Raw genomic sequence first — 19,653 nt, 5'->3', positions numbered from 1 at the left:
AACCAGCAGTTCCTTCTGGAGCCCGAGCTAGTTGGCTAATAAAAAAACTGCCGATATGAGCCTTTCACATATATCAGTGTTTGTTTATGAAGACTTTTACAGAATAAACCAGAAAAGATATGCATTTATGTTTATGTTAAACATTAACATGTTTTTCTTTCCTCTAAATGCAACTTCTATAGCACAAATCTGGTTGAATTGTCAATTTTCCTTTTATTTTATTAAAAATAATTATTTTTAAATAAAGGATAAACTGTAAATATCGAGCCTCAATTACATTTCATTGTAAGAAGAGTTTGATAACAACATGGGAATCATTGCCAATGTTTTTTAGGTAATATATACCATAGTATTGTGTTGCCCCCCAAAAATTGACATTGGTTTATTCGACTACTTTCTACCTCAGTATTTTGAATCATAATCTCCAATATGTCTGTGAACGATATTTAAACATCACTGGGACACAAATGGATACAAAGCAACTCTACGAGACCCTTCAGGACAGTTCTAATGCATATATAGAGTTTTACCTCACTTAAAGAATCAATGCTTATCTGATTTACTGTGACATACAGCTGCAAAACGAGACGAGCAGGAGTGCACCAAAGCGTGGAGGTGTGTTGAAATCTCGTTGTGCACGTTTCACATGCATTTTCATGCACGCCCACACACACACACGGACAGGACAGGCTCGTGCAGGCTGCACCGCCACAGGGGGGCCAGGGAGGGTTGTGCTGTGATGCTGTCGTTTGGCCATTAAGGGGAGATACAGCCGCACGAGACGGTGCAAGCCCGTGAGCATCTGAGAAATTACCGGTTCTACGAGTTTGTTGGGTGCACGACCAGTTTGTGCACAATATTTCCAATTCAACCATTTCACCTTTTTGTAATTGTGCACTTACAAATATAACCTCGCATGCGATAATAGTGCAAATAGGCCAAATGTGCGCACCCTTCCAAAAGCGCATGGGACACACCAGTGCCTGAAACAAAGAGGTTTCTCCCACAGACTCGGGCACGCTCTCATCCCCGCCCCAGCGATGACAATCCTGCCGCTCATTGGTCAGATGGCTGCAGCGCGCCCCTCTGATTGGCTGTCCGTCTCGTCACTGAGCGTCTGTTGTTCGAGGTGGCCTCAGAGTGTCTGTGCAGTGTCAGTGGACTGACTGGATTCATGCTGCCGAGTGTCTCCTCTCTGTTGGACTGGCAGAACAATTAATGTGGCCGGAGCAGAGCGCATGAAGGTACGTGTTCACACTGGTTTCTGCCCTCCAGAGATTTAATCCGGACATTTTGCGAGGTTTTCTTTTTGAGTTAGAAATCAAAATGCAAAAGTCCATAGACAGGTCCGGGCTTCATCTGCTATTTGCTGCGGCTTTGCCGTTTCTGGTTATATATGAAACTTTACTTTGTATGAAACTGGTAAACGATCATGCCAAACAAATTTAGATGAGTAAGGATGAGTAAGAAGCGCTGAGATCCAGCAGGGGTCCTGTGTTGAGTTCATTTTCAGCCTAATGGGTGTGTATGGTATTGATTTTACCATTATCACTCCAGGCAATCTATACACATAAAGGCTAATGTGTTGATATGGTGATGTTTGCAATACTTTACCGATTGAGCTGAAGGTTTCCAGCCCTGGAAATGATAATAACAACAACAGCCCCTTGTGTCAGACAAAGGACCAACAGGGTGGCAGGTGGAAGCTCTGCTGTTCCTGAGCAACCACAGCCATCATTTATTCCTCTGGAGGCACTGAGCAGCGTGTCCTGCACGTAGATCCCATCAGCACTGAGTCCTTACTGGTTCATCAGCCAGATTGAGTTCAAGTTTAAACCAGACTTTGTTTTCTACCTGTGTGAAATGACCGTTTGTAAAGTGAACTGTCTTCATTGGGCCAATTTTCTTGATGCTATCCGCAGCTTTGTCAAATTAGCTTGTAGTAAATACACAAACCTCTGTTTTTCTGTATGTGGAATGCATATCTCACAAATCATCCATCCGACAATATTGGTAAAAAATATTAACGATGGATTATGAACAACTGTAAAATCTCCATTGCAGATAAACCAGGTAGGATAAACACAAGGTTTTGTAACTTTACCCTGCACCATAGACTGTTCATAAAAAGCTCTGCACACAAAGTCCAGCTCTCAATCAATAGAAAACTGATACTATATTGTAGACCCACTAATGAGAAAGAATAATTCTGAAGTAGGGTCCAGAGCATTACCGCTGCATTTCTCACTGTTTGAGTGCTGGACGTTGTGTGCAGTCTATGGTGCAGAGTGGAGTACGGAAACTTGGTGTTCATCCTTCTTGGTTTATGTGCAATGACAATTTCATAGTCAATTTAAAATAATTTATATCGAACGCATTTCTTGTCAAAATCGCACCCTAATCGGCACTGCACTTCCTTGGCCAATTTACAATACACATGCAAAGTGTGAAGCCGATTAGATGAACGGTTTCTGACATAAGGGTTCCACAGACACACAGATAGACAGACACATGTTTGGGCAATTAGTCGGTATGCTTCTATATTGACTTGTAAATTTGCTTGAACAACATGAAGGCAACAACCCATGACAAGACATGTTATTAGTTCCTCGATCAAATGAATGCACAACCTGCATCACTGCCATTTGAAACCACGGGGGCCACAGAGTGGGATTCAGGGATTTTGCTCTTGAGTGACAATTCCCATGGTGTGGGCATCCCTGGAATGTGGGAATGATTTTCCATGGACGCTGATTTTGAGATATCAGGTGACACACGGAGAGAGTTTTGCCCTACACTGACATCCAGCAGCTCAAACACACAAATATATAACTAAACTAACTCAGATAACAAAACTGCGTGTGCGTGTGTGTGGTTGGGCAGGACTGGAAACTATCCTTGCAGTGCATGTCAAGTTTTTAGCCAGTAAATAACTAGTGATTCACAACACGTCCCTTCGCTGTGAGCGTGCGGTGAGCCACAGAATGCACAGAGGAATTTTTGGAGAGACCTTGCAGACAGCGAGGAGGAGAGGTTTGTTAAAGAGAAGATGAGAACAGTAGCAGACAGATGAGCTTCCAACTGAGCTGGACACCTATAGTGAAAGGACCCTTATATGCTCTCTTCAACATCATCATCATCATCATCATCATAACACCAAATCTCTTTGGAGAAATTGCTCAGATACAGTTTCAGAGAGTTTGAGTATCTACACCAAGGAGCAGTGAAGCTGTTCTAGTAGCTGATGGTCAGCCTTGGTTTAACACCTTATGTTTGATTTCTACTTTAATTTGACAAACATCTGCATCTTTATTCTGCAGACTACATATCTACTGCACTGAGCTGTGATATTACCTCTGCCAAGGTTATGGTTTCTCGTCTGTTTGTCGGTTTGTTTGTCAGCAGGATTATTCAAAATATGGGCCGAGAAAGAACCCATTCAATTTTGGGGTGGATCCAACCAAAGGGGCCAGGAAACTTTCTTTAACATACGAGATTGTGTTTTATTTTAACATTTTCCCAGATTCCCAGGGAATAATTCATGGATCTTAACGGGAAAAAAACAACTGGTATATTTAGGGGACTGACATGAATGAGTGTGTGAAATTTGGTGCAGCTTGATTGAATTTCATGCGCTCTACTGAGTGCCATGGTTAGTGTGAGAGAGTGATGAGAGGAGTAAGAGACAAGCTGATCATTATAGTTTCAAACAGATGATCAGCACACCGAGCAGCAGCCACAGCATCATTATAAGGCACTGACAATAACCCGGAGGCCGACCTCACCCCGACGTTAAAACTGTGGTTTTGTCATTTTCTTAATTAGGGATGATGTCAGCCGTGTGAGGTACATTATGTCTGGTCCCTGAGACTAGACTGGGCCTGGCTGGTGAATCACAGAGTGTGGAGTGGAGTGTTGGATGGCTAATGCCTTTAAAAGTGTGTGCGAAAGAAGACGTTTCATGGAATCACATTCACCTAATGGCTTTTCAGATTGCACTGCACCTTTGCAGTGGACAGTTTGTGCTGAATACGGCAGACAACTGTCCTCAGTATATCCCCTAAGCAACTTAAAATGCAGATATGCTAATGACTTCCTGTTTATGACCCTGCGCACAACCCAGCGAGGCCACAGATGGGACCCAGAGTCCCATCCTACATCAGCTCTGTGCCACTCACTGAAAGATGCACTAAGAAAAGTTACCAATAAACACTTCTCTGCACATAAATCCATTCCCAATATTCAGAGGCATTCATATTCCTTGTGTTGATGGATCATTCTGATTGCATTTTATGTTCATTTGTTTATTTTTGCACAATACAACCAGGTTTGATAAACTGTATCATATACATCTGTACCATAAAGAATATCTCATTCTCATTCCCTCTGTTTGTCTTTCTCTCATCAGGAGGAGAAAATGAATGTGGAGGCTCTGAGCCGAGCAGAGCTGCTGACTCTCCTCAGTATTCTGGAGGGAGAGCTGGAGGCCCAGGATGTGGTCATACACACCCTCAGGGTGAGTTGGACTCTGCAGTGCACAGACACAAATCTCCACATGGACTTTAGGAGTGTGTACAATAACTATAAAAGAAGATAATATTACAATATTATTACATCCTAACAAACGATTGAATAAAACGTATATTTTTCTTCTTCTCTTCGTTACTGATGATGTCCTCATAAAATGAACCTGTTTCGGCATTACACCCCCAAAAAGAATGTCAGCAGACAGGGAGGGGATGTGTAAACAGGAAAGGGAGGAAACTGAGCTGATGAGGACAATGGCACAGGCACCCGTCTGGTTTCCGAGGCCTTTTATTCTTACACAGAACCAACGGTACTCCCGGTCAGACCCGTCCACAGCCACAGCTAAAACCTGTGCTCTTTATCTTATATCATGATTTCTCGCTCAGTTGTTGCTTTAATCCTCCGTTTTGTGAAGCTCATTCACTCCTGTTCAAAGAAACAGCCTCGGTCGTCCACAGCCACAAAGCTTTGCAGCGTTTCAGTCCGGTCCGATTGGTTCCCTCCGTGCCTCTGCCAGCTTTTTCACACTCATGACCACAGCAGCTGCTCCATGCTCGGATGAACCCGCTTTTTCGCCCTGAATGCTTGACTTATTGTCTGAAATAAGTGGTTGGGGTTTGCGATGAGGACAAGTAGCAACCGGGAGCGTCTTGTTCTCATAAATGGGCCTTAATCATGAAGTTTCTCTAGAAAGCAAGTGAGGCAGTAATCATGAGATAATTTCAGTGTCAGGGCCCGAGGAGGAGCCAGTCTTAACCACAGGCGCTCAGATGCAACTCGAATGGCAGCTGTCCAGATCTGACGCATGCAGGGATTGACCTGAAACACACACACACACACACACACACACACACACACACACACACACACACACACACACACACACACACACACACACACACACACACACACACACACACACACACAGTCATTCCCTTAGGACAAATGTACAGTCGCCTTGTTGTCTGTACGTATTCCTCCTTCCGTATCTCCGACTACACTGCTTGTTTTCCTCTCCCTCCTCTCTTCCTCCTCTCTTACTCACACACAGCCATGTTACATGGGGTCTTTCATGTTCGACCATGACCCACGTCCGATCTGCCCACTCACTCCCGAACACACACACTCCGGTGGTCTCTTGTGGGCCTTTTAGAGGCTGCAGTGTTTATTGTGGAGAGGATGTACAAGAGTTGTAGGCTCAAATCACTGACTTCCCTTGTTCCCACTGGGGGCCTGTGCACCATTTTAACCGTCTGGTCCATGTTAGGACAGATTGTGTGTGGAGACATGTGGCTGCAGGGGAGATTGCCACGGGTTGATAAAACCCTAATGTGTCCAATATTGAGCTGTTAGTCTGTGCATTAAATTGGCAGGTGGGCCGTCTGTTTTTACAGCTCGTCTCTCTCTGTCTTGGCTGTTTTTCATCTCCCCACTGTGATTTTATTTCCCCAGGATCTTGATATGCCACAAGCAATTCTAAGAACTAACTAGCAGTCTCCTCTCAAGTGTTGTCAGCTAACATGGCGTGTTAACCAAGCTCTGTGTGTGCCAGGTAATGTTTACTTGCACTTGAGGAAGGCTCTCAAATGCTCCCCACTCTTTTCCCACTTGAAATATTTTGTCCTTTCACCATGTACTTGATGGGCCTTTGTTTTTCTCGGGAGAGCAGCATTCAGGTGCTTTTTAACCTTTCCCTCACCCTAAAGCCTTCATCTGTAAAAGCTGTTTCAGTGTTTACTCAGTTACGGCTTGAGATGGCGTCACCGATGGGACTTGTCTCCACAGATTCGTGATCATAGTGTTTCCACTTCTCATCGCTATGGACACAGATAAGCGGTTTTACTCAAGGGAACATTCCTGAGAACATGACACCAGAAACGGGTCCTGCATTCCAACAGGAGTGGCATATATATTTTGAGTTGATGATTGTCTATATCTGCACAGGAACTGAGGTTGTAATGATCTTTTATCTGTCAGGTAATAATGGCACGAATCCAGCATGAAGCAAATTGCATAGAATTGTTGGTTACAAATATGAAAATAGACTGTCGCTGCTACCTGCCCCTGAAATACTCCCAGAGGGAGCGCCAACGTCCGTCCTCTGCATTGCTTCTGAGACAATAAGTAAACAAGTAAACAAAGTGGAAAACAAACCTGGAACATTGAAGGTTAAAACTTGGAGATACGCCTCACACCTGCACTGAGAGACTGCTTTCATTTTTTTTTTTTTTGGGCCTCAAATACCTGTGATTGCGAAACCAATATCGCTGTTTATATATATCTGTTAACTGTTTGTTTACTCAGGCTCAGGTTGTTCCTATGGTTACACTCAGCAGGACCTTTTTTTTTTTCCCTTTCATATGATGTCATATCCTATAATCCTAAAACGCTTTGTCTATTTTTGCAGGCTGACGTCTTTTCCTGACTCCATAAACAATAGGGCTTGGCTATGAATGTGCAGTTCAGATAACATTGTGTGTTTAGTTACTTTGACAAGAACCACTGCCTAATTTGGACACGTCGTCATGATACGAACGGGACCAATGCGGCACGATTTATAAAAAACCAAACAAACAAAGAGAGTAGATGCCACACAGCTACACATGAGGTGGCCTTAGTGGCAAGGTAATACCTGATACTTATCTGTGATGACAGTTAAATGTATCCACAGCCCGAGGCCTGGGAGAGAAAAGCTCCCTGACCTGAAAAAGCTCCGGTGACAACAACGCACCTGATATAACCTTCATGCTTTTATTGGTTAGAATTGATACAAAGAGACACACACAGCACATCCCGCACACAATTCACGACACGCCCATATGAGTGACATCTATCAGATCGTGTTTCCTTTAGGTAGCCTTGTTATGGCTGCTTCTCTTATCCTCGGAGACGCAGCTAGAAAATAAAGGTTAATATCTGTAACGATAATCAACTCCACCCTTCCCTTCTGTTTGCTCTGAACTGGAGAGTATATTTGCCAGCTACACATACAATAGTTGTAAAGGAGGTCAGGCCAAACCGAGATAACAGCCAGACGGAGATAAGATAAATCACTGCTTTTTTCAATGAAGAGTCTTTTTCAGTGTTTTGTCCTCTTCTTTTATCCCTTATTTTATTTTATTCAGCATTTGGTGCATACATTTTCAAGTGTTGATACCCGACCCGAGCCCTTAGCGACCCTGATGATATTCGGCTTCAGGTTAGATTCGGTCACGTTTTCCGCGCTGTCTACTTGAGTCTTTACACTGCATGTGCTCGGTTCATTTACTCTCGGGCATGGACAGGTTCAGACAGAAAATGTTCTCCTCCTCTCTTCTCCTTTTCTTTTTTTAATTTAGTTTTTCCCCACTTATATTTACATTTAAACATGTGAGCGCGTGCTGGCCCTGCGATACGTTGGCGACCTGTCCAGGGTGTACCTCGCCTCTAGCCCAATATCAACTGAGCATAGATGATGTGGTAGTGGTATAGATGAATAGATGGAACTGTTGTGTGAGGAGATTCAACCATTATGAGTTTTCAGTTTAGTGGTGTTGTTTTCTTGGTGATAGATAAAGACAGCAGGGCTATAATGATTCATTTTGAGCGTGTAGAGTACATCCAGATCGCCCAAGTATCCACATGGAAGGAGATAATTAAATGCTGCAGCCAAGGAACAGGGATTGTGTGGTGGTTACTTCATCCCAGAGTATCCAGTTGCTCTCATTATGTGCGTCTTGTGCTGAGTAATGTTTGTTCTGTGAATGACTTTTTATTGTATTAGCCGAATGTGTAACATGCTGAAGGTGTTATTACAGATTTTATTCCAAACGTGCTAATGAGAGTGGATGTCAAGTTCTCTTTCCCATTTGTTAATTGGAATATGAGGAGAACCGTCAGTTGAATATAGAAGTTAATACAGTTTCCAGAGTGGTTTGTTGCTGTTTCTCAATGCCATATATGTCAATGGCCTGTTGGAGTGTTAACATGACGCTACAGTCCAAAAATGTACTGGAGGTGTGTGATCCCATTTTCTTTCCATTATATCAGAGGTGATTTATTGACAGTGAAATCTGGATTGTGCAGTATATGAGATGTTTTTTTTATGTTCTAACCAAGTTAGAGTTGTGGCCATTGTGAGGTTTTTGAAGGTGAGTGTTTGATTGTGACGCTAATGAAGGGTCGGCTTGTGCCTGCTGCCGGATGTCTTTACACTTTTTATGGCAGCTTCTCTTCTCTATAGACCCAGCAAGAAAATAAAGTTTCATATTTGTAATAATAATCAACCACACCCTTGGCTGCCTTTTGGACTTGGAGAGTATTTGCCTAATACACATGAAATAGTGGTAAAGGAGGTGAGGCCAAACCGAGATAACGGACAGTCTGAGATAAGAACAATCACTGCTTCTACAATAGAGTTTGACAGCATCAGTGATTCACCCCGTCGGTTTAACTTTTGACTCTCTTTCGAGAAATGCCCGCTCACTTCTACTTTCCACATAATACTAATAATGATAATAACAATGATGTGATTAATGATATGTTATGCTTCTCCAAAACCTTCTCCTGACCACAGGGTGAGATCACCTGCTTCCATGTTTCATCACTAACTGCTGATGATATCGTGTGAGGCCGTTAAACGTTACTTTATTGCTTTGTGTGTTCCCAGTTATCTCAGTGCCGTCTGTGGTTAATGTGTGGGTGGAAGGTGCAGAGGATACAACTTAAGCCTTAGACACACACACCTTTGCTTACACTTCAAAAAGCAACCCAACGCCCACCCACCCAGTCGTTCTCTTTCTCTCTCTCTCTCTCTCTCTCTTTCTTTTTCTCGTTCTCTTCTGGATTAAAAAAACATGTCGACTATTATGCATAGCCATCTCTCAAGTAAATGTTTGTCCCCTTATCAGTCATACCTTCAGATTCCTACGTATATACATCAAAATCACGAGGAAATTCGCTGCACTACCACGTGTAGTGCCTTGCAACAATTGCATGATCCTTCACCAGTTTACACTATGATGGAAGTGTGGGGACTTTTCCTTCACATCATCTGGGCAAACTAATCAGTGTAGTGAATAAAAACATTCACTGACTAAAGTAGATTTAATCTAGTTTCTTTCTTTTGTGCAATGGTTACCGCTGTTGCCTCAAAGCAAGAAAGTTCTGGGTCTGAACCTGCTGTGTGCAGCTTACAAATTCTTCCTCCAACAGCCCAAAGACATGCAGGTTACTGACTTTAGATTGATTGTGAATGTGAGGATGAATGGTTGTTTGTCAACCAGCCCTGTGATAGACTGGCCTGGATGTACCCTTCTCCACTCACCCAATGTGTCGCCCCGCTTCGCTTGTTTCGTTCATATTGTAAACCCAGTTTTTGTGCTATGTCAACTTCCTAGACAGTATATTAAATGTACAGATTTTAGATATCAAAGAGGACCTCTCCACTAATTATTTTAAAATGTTCACATGTAATGTGAAAGGGTCGCTGCTAGTGACAAACCCACAGAGCTTTATACCCCCACCACACTCTGTCACCAGAGAGCCTCGCTATACGTCTTTTAGTTTCTTTAAACTTCTCGTTTTAGTTTTAAAGCCACAAATATTAATGTGTGGTTTTGTCTCATCACTGTCATCGACCCCATGTCCAGCAGTGACCCACTGTATGTTCACTGCTCAGCACCAACCGTTATTCAGAGTTACTGATTAGCTTCTTAGCTGGTAAATAAAGTTGTACATTTGGCTAATGTTCCAGACATTTCTCAGAATTTAGAACACAGGAGAGCCACTACTCTAAATGATTTCTGAAGTTCCTCTTTACAACTTTAACAGGTGATTATACGTTAATCCATTTGCTTCCAGGTTGTTGCACAGCTCCTCTGCTCTATGAGTGGCCAAAAGAAGTCAATATTTAATGCAGCTTTAAGTACATTTTGAATTAGGGTCTTCCCATAGACAGTCTCTGAGTTCTCCCAAGTTCTCATCCTGTCTAAGTGTTTAGCTAATGATTAGGTTGGCCATTGTGGCCAGTGAGCTAGTCGTTAGTTCCCAAACTCTATTTTTAGTGCTCCGAACAACAAAGGCATCCATACTGCTGAGCTGTTTGTGTGACATGTTATTAGTGTATGGCATTTCACAGCACACAGGTCATCTTAGGATGGCTTGATTTACAGGAGTCACCAGAGCCTTTATAATCAGATGTGGCTGCCAGTGAAGTGATCTACACCTGGCAAAGCCTGCCATTCAATACTGATGACAAGCTGTCCATTGGCAATACTTTCTCTCCCACTATTCAGTAGAGATAAGCTGATTAGCAAATTCACCCAAGGATGAAAACGGCACCTCTAAGTCTTCCTATGAAAACACCAAAGCCAGAGACAAAAATGTAAACAACATCCTATACTAGATGCTACTGTCTTTTTTTGGTTGTCCCTGTTTTTACCATAGATTGTATGTAAAGAAGGACGACATGACAGTTCCCCTAAAAGTGGAGCCAATCCATCTTGTTTGCCCCCTGGTGGCTGGCTGCAGTAAAGGTCATAAACCCTACCTTTTTTTTTACAAAAAGTGAAGTGCAAAAAGTGAAGTGCAAATTTTTCCACCAAGTTTATTTTTAGTAAGTTATTTGATGGTATAAATAACGGTGAAACGTCACGATTGACAGCTGAGACTGCCTTGTGATTGGTCAAGCGTTTGTATCGGCCGAACCGCAATACACCAACTTCACTCCACAATCACTTCTGTGCAGACTTATAGTCTTATAGTTGTTCTTTGCCCATTCTAATTGTCTGCTTTCGTACAGGCACTAACTTGACACTGTGCTTTTCTTGCACTGCAGATTTACTGGATGAACAACTTTTCTTTGTTTTGAAATAGAATAAGACTCAGAGACAACGTCAAACACCTGTATATTTTACATAAATAAGATGTTGGAGCATTTTGATACATTGTTCTACGTCCTCTTCTTGGCACTGGACTCCTTAGGTTTGAGTTCCATGTAAGAGGCTTTTAATATCTGACAGGTCTGTTTGTGCCGTTCTTTTGTCCCCGTGTGTCTAACGGTTCTTCTGAGGAGCAGACTAATTCATCAGGAACGCATACTTTTCCCATAAGCCCCACTGCAAAGCTTCTGGAATTGAGACGTTACCTTGGAGATAGCCAGTTATGCTAAGAACCTCATGCAGGATGGAAAACACACACACCAGCATCACGCTCATAGATTCACACACACACATATAACATATAGTCAATTAAAGTTTTATGTTGGAGTCTGAATAACGGCCAAACTGGACATTTGTAACAGGAGGTATGCACCCAATACCACTCAGAGCTGTAATTGTGTCCATGCTACCTGCAGAGTTCATTGTGTGACAGTCATTCCAGAGGCTCAGGAAGGAAACCGGATTCCCTGGCTCTTTTCAGTTCGCACAAGGGCATGATTGTGCCCCGAGGCTGTAGGTACCTGACTGACAGACAACCTTTCCAGGTGGAAAGCATCAGGTTGTCTTTCACACCTTGTTACAGCTGTGGGAATGCATTAGAGGATAAAGGCTGTTGAAGGAGGCAGTGATCAAACAAGCTGTCGCTGACCAATTTCAAACGCACGGCGTGAAATAGCAGAGGAATTCTTGCATACTTGGTACAAATTTAAAAACAGATCAACTAAACAGTCAATAAAAAATAAGTTGACAGCATATAATCTATTTCTTGCCCGAATTAGTTGTAGAGACATTTTTGTCCAGTAGCTGTGCAGAAATGAGAACCTTGCAGCAGAGAGGGTTTGGTTGTTGTGCTCTGTCATAAAGGAAAGCACACTCTGTCATTATGATCGGATGTATCCTGAGAAAACCAGGAGAGACCAGACGCTAGGCTACAGCTTCCACGACTACTACTGCTTCTAGTACTACTACTACTACTATTACACACACACACACAATCCAATCTCAGCACGGCCCTTAATAGGCTGTTTAAACACTCCAGCTATATATGAAAAAGCTTTACAGCTTTTCAAAGCCCAGCACGAAAACATATGCACAGAGCCACAAGTAAACATGCACACAATGGCCTACACAAACACACACACAGTAAAAAGACACAGACATACTACACACTCACACTCTCGCACCCAATCTCACACATTGAAGCCTACTGGGTCAGACATGGAGACAATGCATGAGGCTGAAGGCATTGAGACAGTGTCTTTGTGCGAATCCTGTAATCTCCTCACTGAGGGTCGCATTCTTTGTGCAGCCATAGAAAAAATACAGCCTCCTTACTGATGCCCTCCGTGTGTGTGTGTGTGTGTGTGTGTGTGTGTGTGTGTGTGTGTGTGCGTGTGCGTGTGTGTGTGCGCGCGCGTTGCAGTGGTCCGAGGGCGTGTGAAAAAAAGAGTCTGACAGAGAGAGGCGGAAGTAGAGGCATTTTCTGAGAAATGATGACGAACCGGCAGAGGAATGCGGTGCCATGCGTGTTTGGGCAGGGGGACGGCGGGGGCCGGGGGTGTTTGATGAGGACTGCATGGGGAGACGGAGACGGGTGTCCCGGAGACACGTGGAGTGAACCCTGAGGCATGTGCTTGCATCACCAGCACTGCCAACTGACCCTGTGATGCCAGAACTCAAACCTACCAACTGCATGTAGTTAATGAGACCTAATGATAAATCGGTCTGAGCGGGAGTCAGGTCAGAAGAGCGTTATCACGTTTCACCTCTTGTCAGTCCAGCAAGTTTCTCTCAAACAAGCTGAAATAATTAGGTGTCCTACATCGTTTTATACCTCAGGATTAAATGTTCACCCGTAACCAAGTATGCTACCACTTACCATTCAATTAATTTGTTTGAGTTTAGGTATCATCCAACAACTTAATTAGAAATTGCTCTTGAGTGTGTGTGTCTGATTTCATGGCCTGGTCCTTCACCCCTGCATCCCTGGGGAGGAGTTAGCATCTGCCCCTGGTGGGGGTTGGACAGCCCGGCCTCACCTCTTTGTTTTTGGGTTGAGGGGTAGAGCCATCTGCTTGTGCTCAAACTGACAATAAAAATCAGGTTTCCTGCACACACACACACACACACACACACACACACACACACACACACACACTTCTTAGTCTATGTTCGATGGTGATATGAATTCAGAAAGTTATAACCTACAAGTCATCTCCGCTTGTGCTTGTGCAGGACGTGCTTAAGTTTGTGTGTCTATGCGTATACAGTATGTTTGTGATGAGGTACCTTGTGTCTTTCTTGGCACTAGTAGTTGGGCCTCATGTTATCTTCTGAGCACATTCTTTCCTGTGCTACAGTGTGGAAAAGAGAACTCATCCTATCAAAACCATTTACTGACAAACGACTGAGCAGGTACACGGACTCACAGGATATTAATCTTCTCTGTAAGTCACATGTACCAAAGAGGACACACACAGTACTTGGCTGGATTTCAAACCTGTTCCCTGCTGAGCTACAAATGTATGTTTCATTACGTCCACCAAAGAGGTTATGTTTTGTACATTTCTGTGTTAGTTAGTTGGTTTATTCCACAAAAACTACTCAGGGGATTTCAATGAAACTTGGTGGAAGGATGGATCATGGGCCAAGAAAGAACCCATTACATTTTGGTGTGGATTTGGACAAAGAGGTGGATCTTGGAATTTTATCTTTTTAACATTGCAAGACAGGATATTTTTTTAGATTGGATATTGTTAAAAATAAGTCCGGCAAATTTTGTATCTAGCAGATTTAAATGTGGTTAGGAATTCTTCAGTTGCTGTAAAGTAATATATAGGGCTACAAACCTGTAACTCCCACCAATGTGTAGCGGAGATATTGTGGACTCAGCAAATGAGTGGTTAATATGTATCCTCAATAGTTTTAGAACTATGTCCAATGAACATGACCTACTTGGTGCGGAATTTAAGGAATCCGTCGGGACTTGGCGGAGGGATGCGCTCTACTGACTGTCATGTCTTCCTGTGGTGTGTGATTATCAAGTTAAGAGTCAGCTTATCAGTGTAAGTTAATGCTTAAAAACAAAATGATAAATGTGCGTTGTATGTTTCTGTGTATCTATTAGGCTCAACACAGAGATACTTTCATCCAAGAGCGCTACGGCCAGTACGACCTTAGCGATCCATTCCTGGCGCTGCAGCGGGACAACGAGTCCGCGGAGCGCCAAAGCACACTCACCCAGCATCAAACACACCTGCAGGGTCAGGCAGTGGGCCCGAATCCTCTGGCTGTCCTCAAACTCGTCATGGCTCACTGCAAGAGGATGCAGGACAGGATGATGGGACAGCTGGCTGCTGCCGAGAGCAGACACAGGAGGGTAAGAGGCATAAGCACACTCAGTACGTTCTGCAGCTCCCCTGTCCTGTATGAGGAAGATGTGTCACTCACAATAGGCGTGTTATGCGTGTAAATGGGAGCAACATACATGTATGTCTCCATGTTTCAGACCCTGTAGACTTGGCTTGAGTGAGAGAGGCAGACAGACATTAGCCGCACTTAGACTTTAGAGAGGTGATATGGAGCTTCATAACAGCGGGTTTATGGGAGTCACTGCTGACTGTCTCTGAGTCAACTGCAGAGAGTTTGAGGACACAGACGAAACCTTGTCATGAAGTTGGGGATCTTCTACGCAGCTGATAAGTTTCACATCAGCAATACTGTGCGGGGCAGGACAGTTACTCTGATAAAAATACATCAATGATATGTGCAAGTTTCACATTTATGCAGCGAAACAAAAAACCCTGCCTGCATGTCATGTGATTATAACTGTTTTATTTGGCTGTATGCTTTATAGATGATAGCTGATCTGGAGGATGAGAAACGTCGGCACGCCCAGGACTCTGCACATAGTGAGGATTTAACCGTCATGCTGCGGACAGAAAGAGACCAACTGCTGCAACAGGTGCACCTGACATGTTAAAGATAAAAGTCTGCATATGGCCTACTGTTGTACTGTGTGTGTATTTGTATGGGGTTTTGTTTGGTAAAGACGTGAAACTCTCAGCTAAACCTGTGCTCACTGGCTGACGTACAGTATGTGAACATCTGTTAGGAGAGATTTTTCTGTTTCCGTTCTGCTCCTCCTCTTTCCCTCTCCTCTGCCTGCCTGCACATTGTTCTTCAGTCATACCGAGCAGCGAAGCATCAGTGCAGCTCCACTGTGTGAGTTAGTAGCGTAGAGAGGGCTGTAAAAGGTACAGTGACACACAGAGGCACCCGTATGCACAAGCACAGGGCTGTTCTAGAGGAAACAGGGGAGGAAAAGGCCATTGTGTAGCTGTGCAGCAGCCACGGGGCTTTATGGCCTCAGGAAACCTGAGATAATGGATGACCATGCCTTTACGCAAGGTCAGCTCGTACACACACACAGACACAGACACACACACACACACACACACTGTGAGCACAAACACAGCACCATACAAACTAAGCACAAGGGACTTATGTAAGAAAGAGTGTCTCCCAGTCTTCCTCGGGCTTTCCTGCACGTGTTGTTTTTTGGACACTAATCGTATACATTAGTTTTTTATTTTATCACCTCCCATTTCCTTCTATTCATCAAAGCTTTTAAGCAGTCCAGTCACCCGCTGATGACCTCAGAGCACACTGAACTTTCCATAAACATGCTATGTAAGCAAAAAATCATTTTTTTCACAAGGCAAAAGGCTAAAAACTGCCCCCCTGTCCGACTCTCTAAAGTCTTAAACACACAATCTATCTTCGTTCCTCTATGACTCACATGGACCTAATTTATATTCATCAGACAAAACTTTATGTAGATAGAGCCAAGAAAGTTAGGATTTGATTACCTACAAATGATGTCAGCCATTTTTGAAATTTTTGAAAACTTTTAAACATTTTGTCTGAGTGGGCCCAATTTTCATATGTGCCGTATCTAATGAAATAGATAGGAAATATTGTGCTCAAATGAATCTATTGCAAATTAGCCACTAGTCAATTTGGACATGTATGCAAATATGCTGTACGTTGCTGCCAACTCAGTCATAATAGTTTTTTTGCAAAATGCATGTCCTAATGTTTTATACCAATTGTTCCAACAGTTCTATTTTCAATTGCTTCTCATGCTGTTTGATTTAATGCAACAAAGCAGTGCTCTTTTGCCTCCTTGTGGTCAACGTTGGAAGACTTACCATGTCTTGACTTGTATTCCTCTCCCTCTCTTTCTAGTTGGAAGGGGAGCGTGACAGTGTGCGGAGGTTGGAGAAGGAACAGGCACAGCTGGTGAGCAAGGTGGAGGAGTCACTTTCCCAGCAGCAGAGGCTCTCCTCCACTCTGACCCTGGAGCTCCAGAAAGCCAGTGGCCAGGCTCAGGAGGAGGCTCAGAAGGTCTCCCAACTTCAAACTTTGCTCCAAGAAGAGACCAGTGCTCTAGAGAAGATCCAGGGGATCCTCGAAGGTGAGAGGAGCAGGGCGGCCCAGCTAGAGGCCAGATCTGAGGGGCAGCAGGCTGAGTTTGACTCCGAACTAGAGCGGATGAAAGCCAGGGTCAGCAAAGAGGAGGAGAGGAGTAGGGAGTTGGAGAGACAGGTGGAGGAGTTGAGGAAGAGGTTGGCTGAGCCTGAAGAAGGTAAAGAGGGCGTGAAGGAGGACGTGACGGAGGTGAAAGAGTCGCTTTCCAAGGCGATGGTGGTGTCCACCTCTGCTGAGACTGTACCGGATGGAAAGGTAAATGTCACTCCTAAATCCACCTCACTGTCAAAGGTCAACGGCCATCACAATCATAAAGAGACAGAACCAACTCAAGAGGGGAGGGGAGCAGACAATGGAGGGGTGATAGAGAATGGGGGAGCCGCACCTTTGCATTTCCCTCTTCACCCTCACCCTCACTCTCCCTCCAGCACAGCCTCCTCCTCTCTCTCCTCCTCCCCCATTTCCTCCCCCATCCTTGCCAAGCGACTGGGCAGCCCAGGCTTGCATCAGTCCTCCTACCAGGCCGGAGTCAACCAGCGATTCCAGGCTGCCAGGCACAAGTTCCAGAGCCAGTCTGAGCTGGAGCAGCAGCAGGGTGGCCCGCTTTCCCCCAGGGACCTCTCCCCCACCACCTCCTCCATTCCTCCCCCACCAGAGCACAGCACAGCTAAGCAGCTGGCCCGCAACACTGTCACTCAGGTGCTGTCCCGCTTCACTAGCCAACAAGCGGGAGTCAAGCTGGCCCCTCTCAGCAGCTCTCCGTTCGGTACAGACTACCGAAACCTAGCAGCGTCCCCTCCTGGTGGGAGGTCACCTTCTTCAGGGCCCTTATCTCCAGGCATCCGCTCCCCCCTCACTCCTCGCTCAGAGAGGACCCATCCTCCTCCGATCCCTCCCAAGAAGCCAGGCATGAGTCCAACTCCAGGCTCCCCAAGTCACTCTGCTCGGACCAGCCTCTTCCCCGAGCTGACCGGCACCTGTGGGCATAGCAACAACGGCCAGGAGGGAGCCAAGGAATCAGACCTTTTATTTTCTAGCAGCTAACGGCCGGTTTACACAAACTCACTTCTAAATGAGTCAGACCTTACTCAACACTTACTGTAATTTTCATCTTTACTGGCGCTCAAGCCCACTTCATAGCACTCATGAGCAGATGGACTGGTTCAAACCACAGACTGTATACAGATGGATGACGTGTCTCCATCTCCTCCCATCGTATAATTAGGAAGCTAAAATATTCCTAATGCGGGTGCCACCATCTTGCACTTTTGACGTCATTTGGAGCCAGTAGAGATTGTGGGGCGGAGCCACAGTATCGAGGTCCTGCCCGTTCATGCGCTTGACCAACCGCGAATCAGTCTCAGCTGTCAATCACAATGTTTCTACCCATTTTTAGAACATAATATAACAAAAACTAAACGTACGGACAAAATTAAAACTTGAACATACATCAGTGTGATAAGAACTATCTAAAACTGAAACCATCTCGTCCTTTGAACGTGTACTTGTTTGTTCCATGTCCCATCCACTAACATGGAGGAGGTGGGGTTTATCACCTATAATGCAGCCAATCACCAGGGGACCATCAAGACTATTTGGCTTCACTTTTGGGGACCTGTCATGTCGTCCATCTTTATTTACAGTCTATGCACCCCTACCCCCCTAGTCTTTTATGGATGCTTTCATTGGATTTAATATTTCTTACATTCCTGTCTTTGGTTCTTTATGTAGAATATTTGAGTTTGAAATTTTAGAGTAAAAAATATTTATGTTATTTTTCACTTAAACCCTATATTAGGGGTGTTGAGAAACCATATATAAAGAATACTGTTGACTTTAAAAAACAAAATGTCAGTGGGATCTTAAAGCACAGCCCTCCTTTTCTTAACCCTTTAATGCTTCAAACTGCCTGTTAGAATAAAAGAAGAGTTTAGTCAGATACAGCACTGTGTAGCTAGTGGAGGGGCCAAAATATAGATGTAGAGCATAGTGAAAGTGTAGCTGTCACCATGTCACAATAAAATAGTAACTTTAAAATGTTTTGCCAACTTATTCTTATGCAGCTGTTGTGGAGATTGGCCATGGAAATGTTATACTGTAAATAATTTAAATGAACAATATCACTTGCATGTGCTGTTTTTTGTTTTTTTCTACTAGTCACAGATACACTGAATCTTGTCTTGAAAAAAGGGAGAGCACACTTTGCACTACATTTCTCTAAGACACTGTATGTCTACAATTTCAGATGTTTTATTCAGGGAAAGATTCATTTCCGCTTCACTCGAACCGAGAAGGACTGAGTCCTGTGCCGAGAACCATTTGGTATAAAGGGTTGAATCTTGCTACTGTAACTATTGTTTCTATAGCACATATCAAATAATTTACATAGTATTGTGTGTGTTGTCGTAATGATGCAACATGTTATATTTTATTTTACATTTACTGTGTTTTATGTTTAATTTTCTAGCTTTAAAAACCAAGAATTCATTGAAAGAAATTATTTTAGCCTTTTGATTTAAATGTCAATTTATATACACACTGCTTATCCGAGGGCCACCATCCCTCAGCTTTCTCTAGAAAATATGCATATGTTGAACACCTGCAACACCTAGTGGTATTTTAAATAAATTACCCATGCCTTAAAGATGAGTGTTTGTCTTTTTTTTGTTTATTACCTTTACAAAGACTTAACTGAAGGGTAATGCGATGTGCA

General features: G+C 43.7%; 1 protein-coding gene across 1 annotated transcript; it reads left to right on the top strand.

Moving 5' to 3' along the window:
* The first annotated feature begins 518 nt into the window (after window positions 1-518).
* On the top strand, window positions 519-19,589 carry LOC117764738 (CTTNBP2 N-terminal-like protein). The gene is made up of 5 exons (XM_034590777.1): window positions 519-1,244; window positions 4,409-4,516; window positions 14,575-14,826; window positions 15,304-15,411; window positions 16,698-19,589. Exons 1-5 carry the CDS (start codon window positions 1,239-1,241, stop codon window positions 17,982-17,984), a joined length of 1,761 nt encoding a protein of 586 aa, XP_034446668.1. The 5' UTR covers window positions 519-1,238; the 3' UTR covers window positions 17,985-19,589.
* Window positions 19,590-19,653: the final 64 nt, after the last annotated feature.

This window comes from Hippoglossus hippoglossus, chromosome 7 (assembly GCF_009819705.1).
Source record: "Hippoglossus hippoglossus isolate fHipHip1 chromosome 7, fHipHip1.pri, whole genome shotgun sequence".
Taxonomy (NCBI): Eukaryota; Metazoa; Chordata; class Actinopteri; order Pleuronectiformes; family Pleuronectidae; genus Hippoglossus; species Hippoglossus hippoglossus.
The sequence above is the reverse complement of the archived record's forward strand: the minus strand, read 5'-3'. Positions and strand labels throughout refer to the sequence as shown.

What these genes read in the sequence shown, in the direction of transcription:
- LOC117764738 (XM_034590777.1), top strand. An exon ending in CCGAGAGCAGACACAGGAGG is followed by an intron (nt 14,827 to 15,303) that starts GTAAGAGGCATA and finishes TATGCTTTATAG; the next exon opens with ATGATAGCTGATCTGGAGGA. An exon ending in GAGACCAACTGCTGCAACAG is followed by an intron (nt 15,412 to 16,697) that starts GTGCACCTGACA and finishes CTCTCTTTCTAG; the next exon opens with TTGGAAGGGGAGCGTGACAG.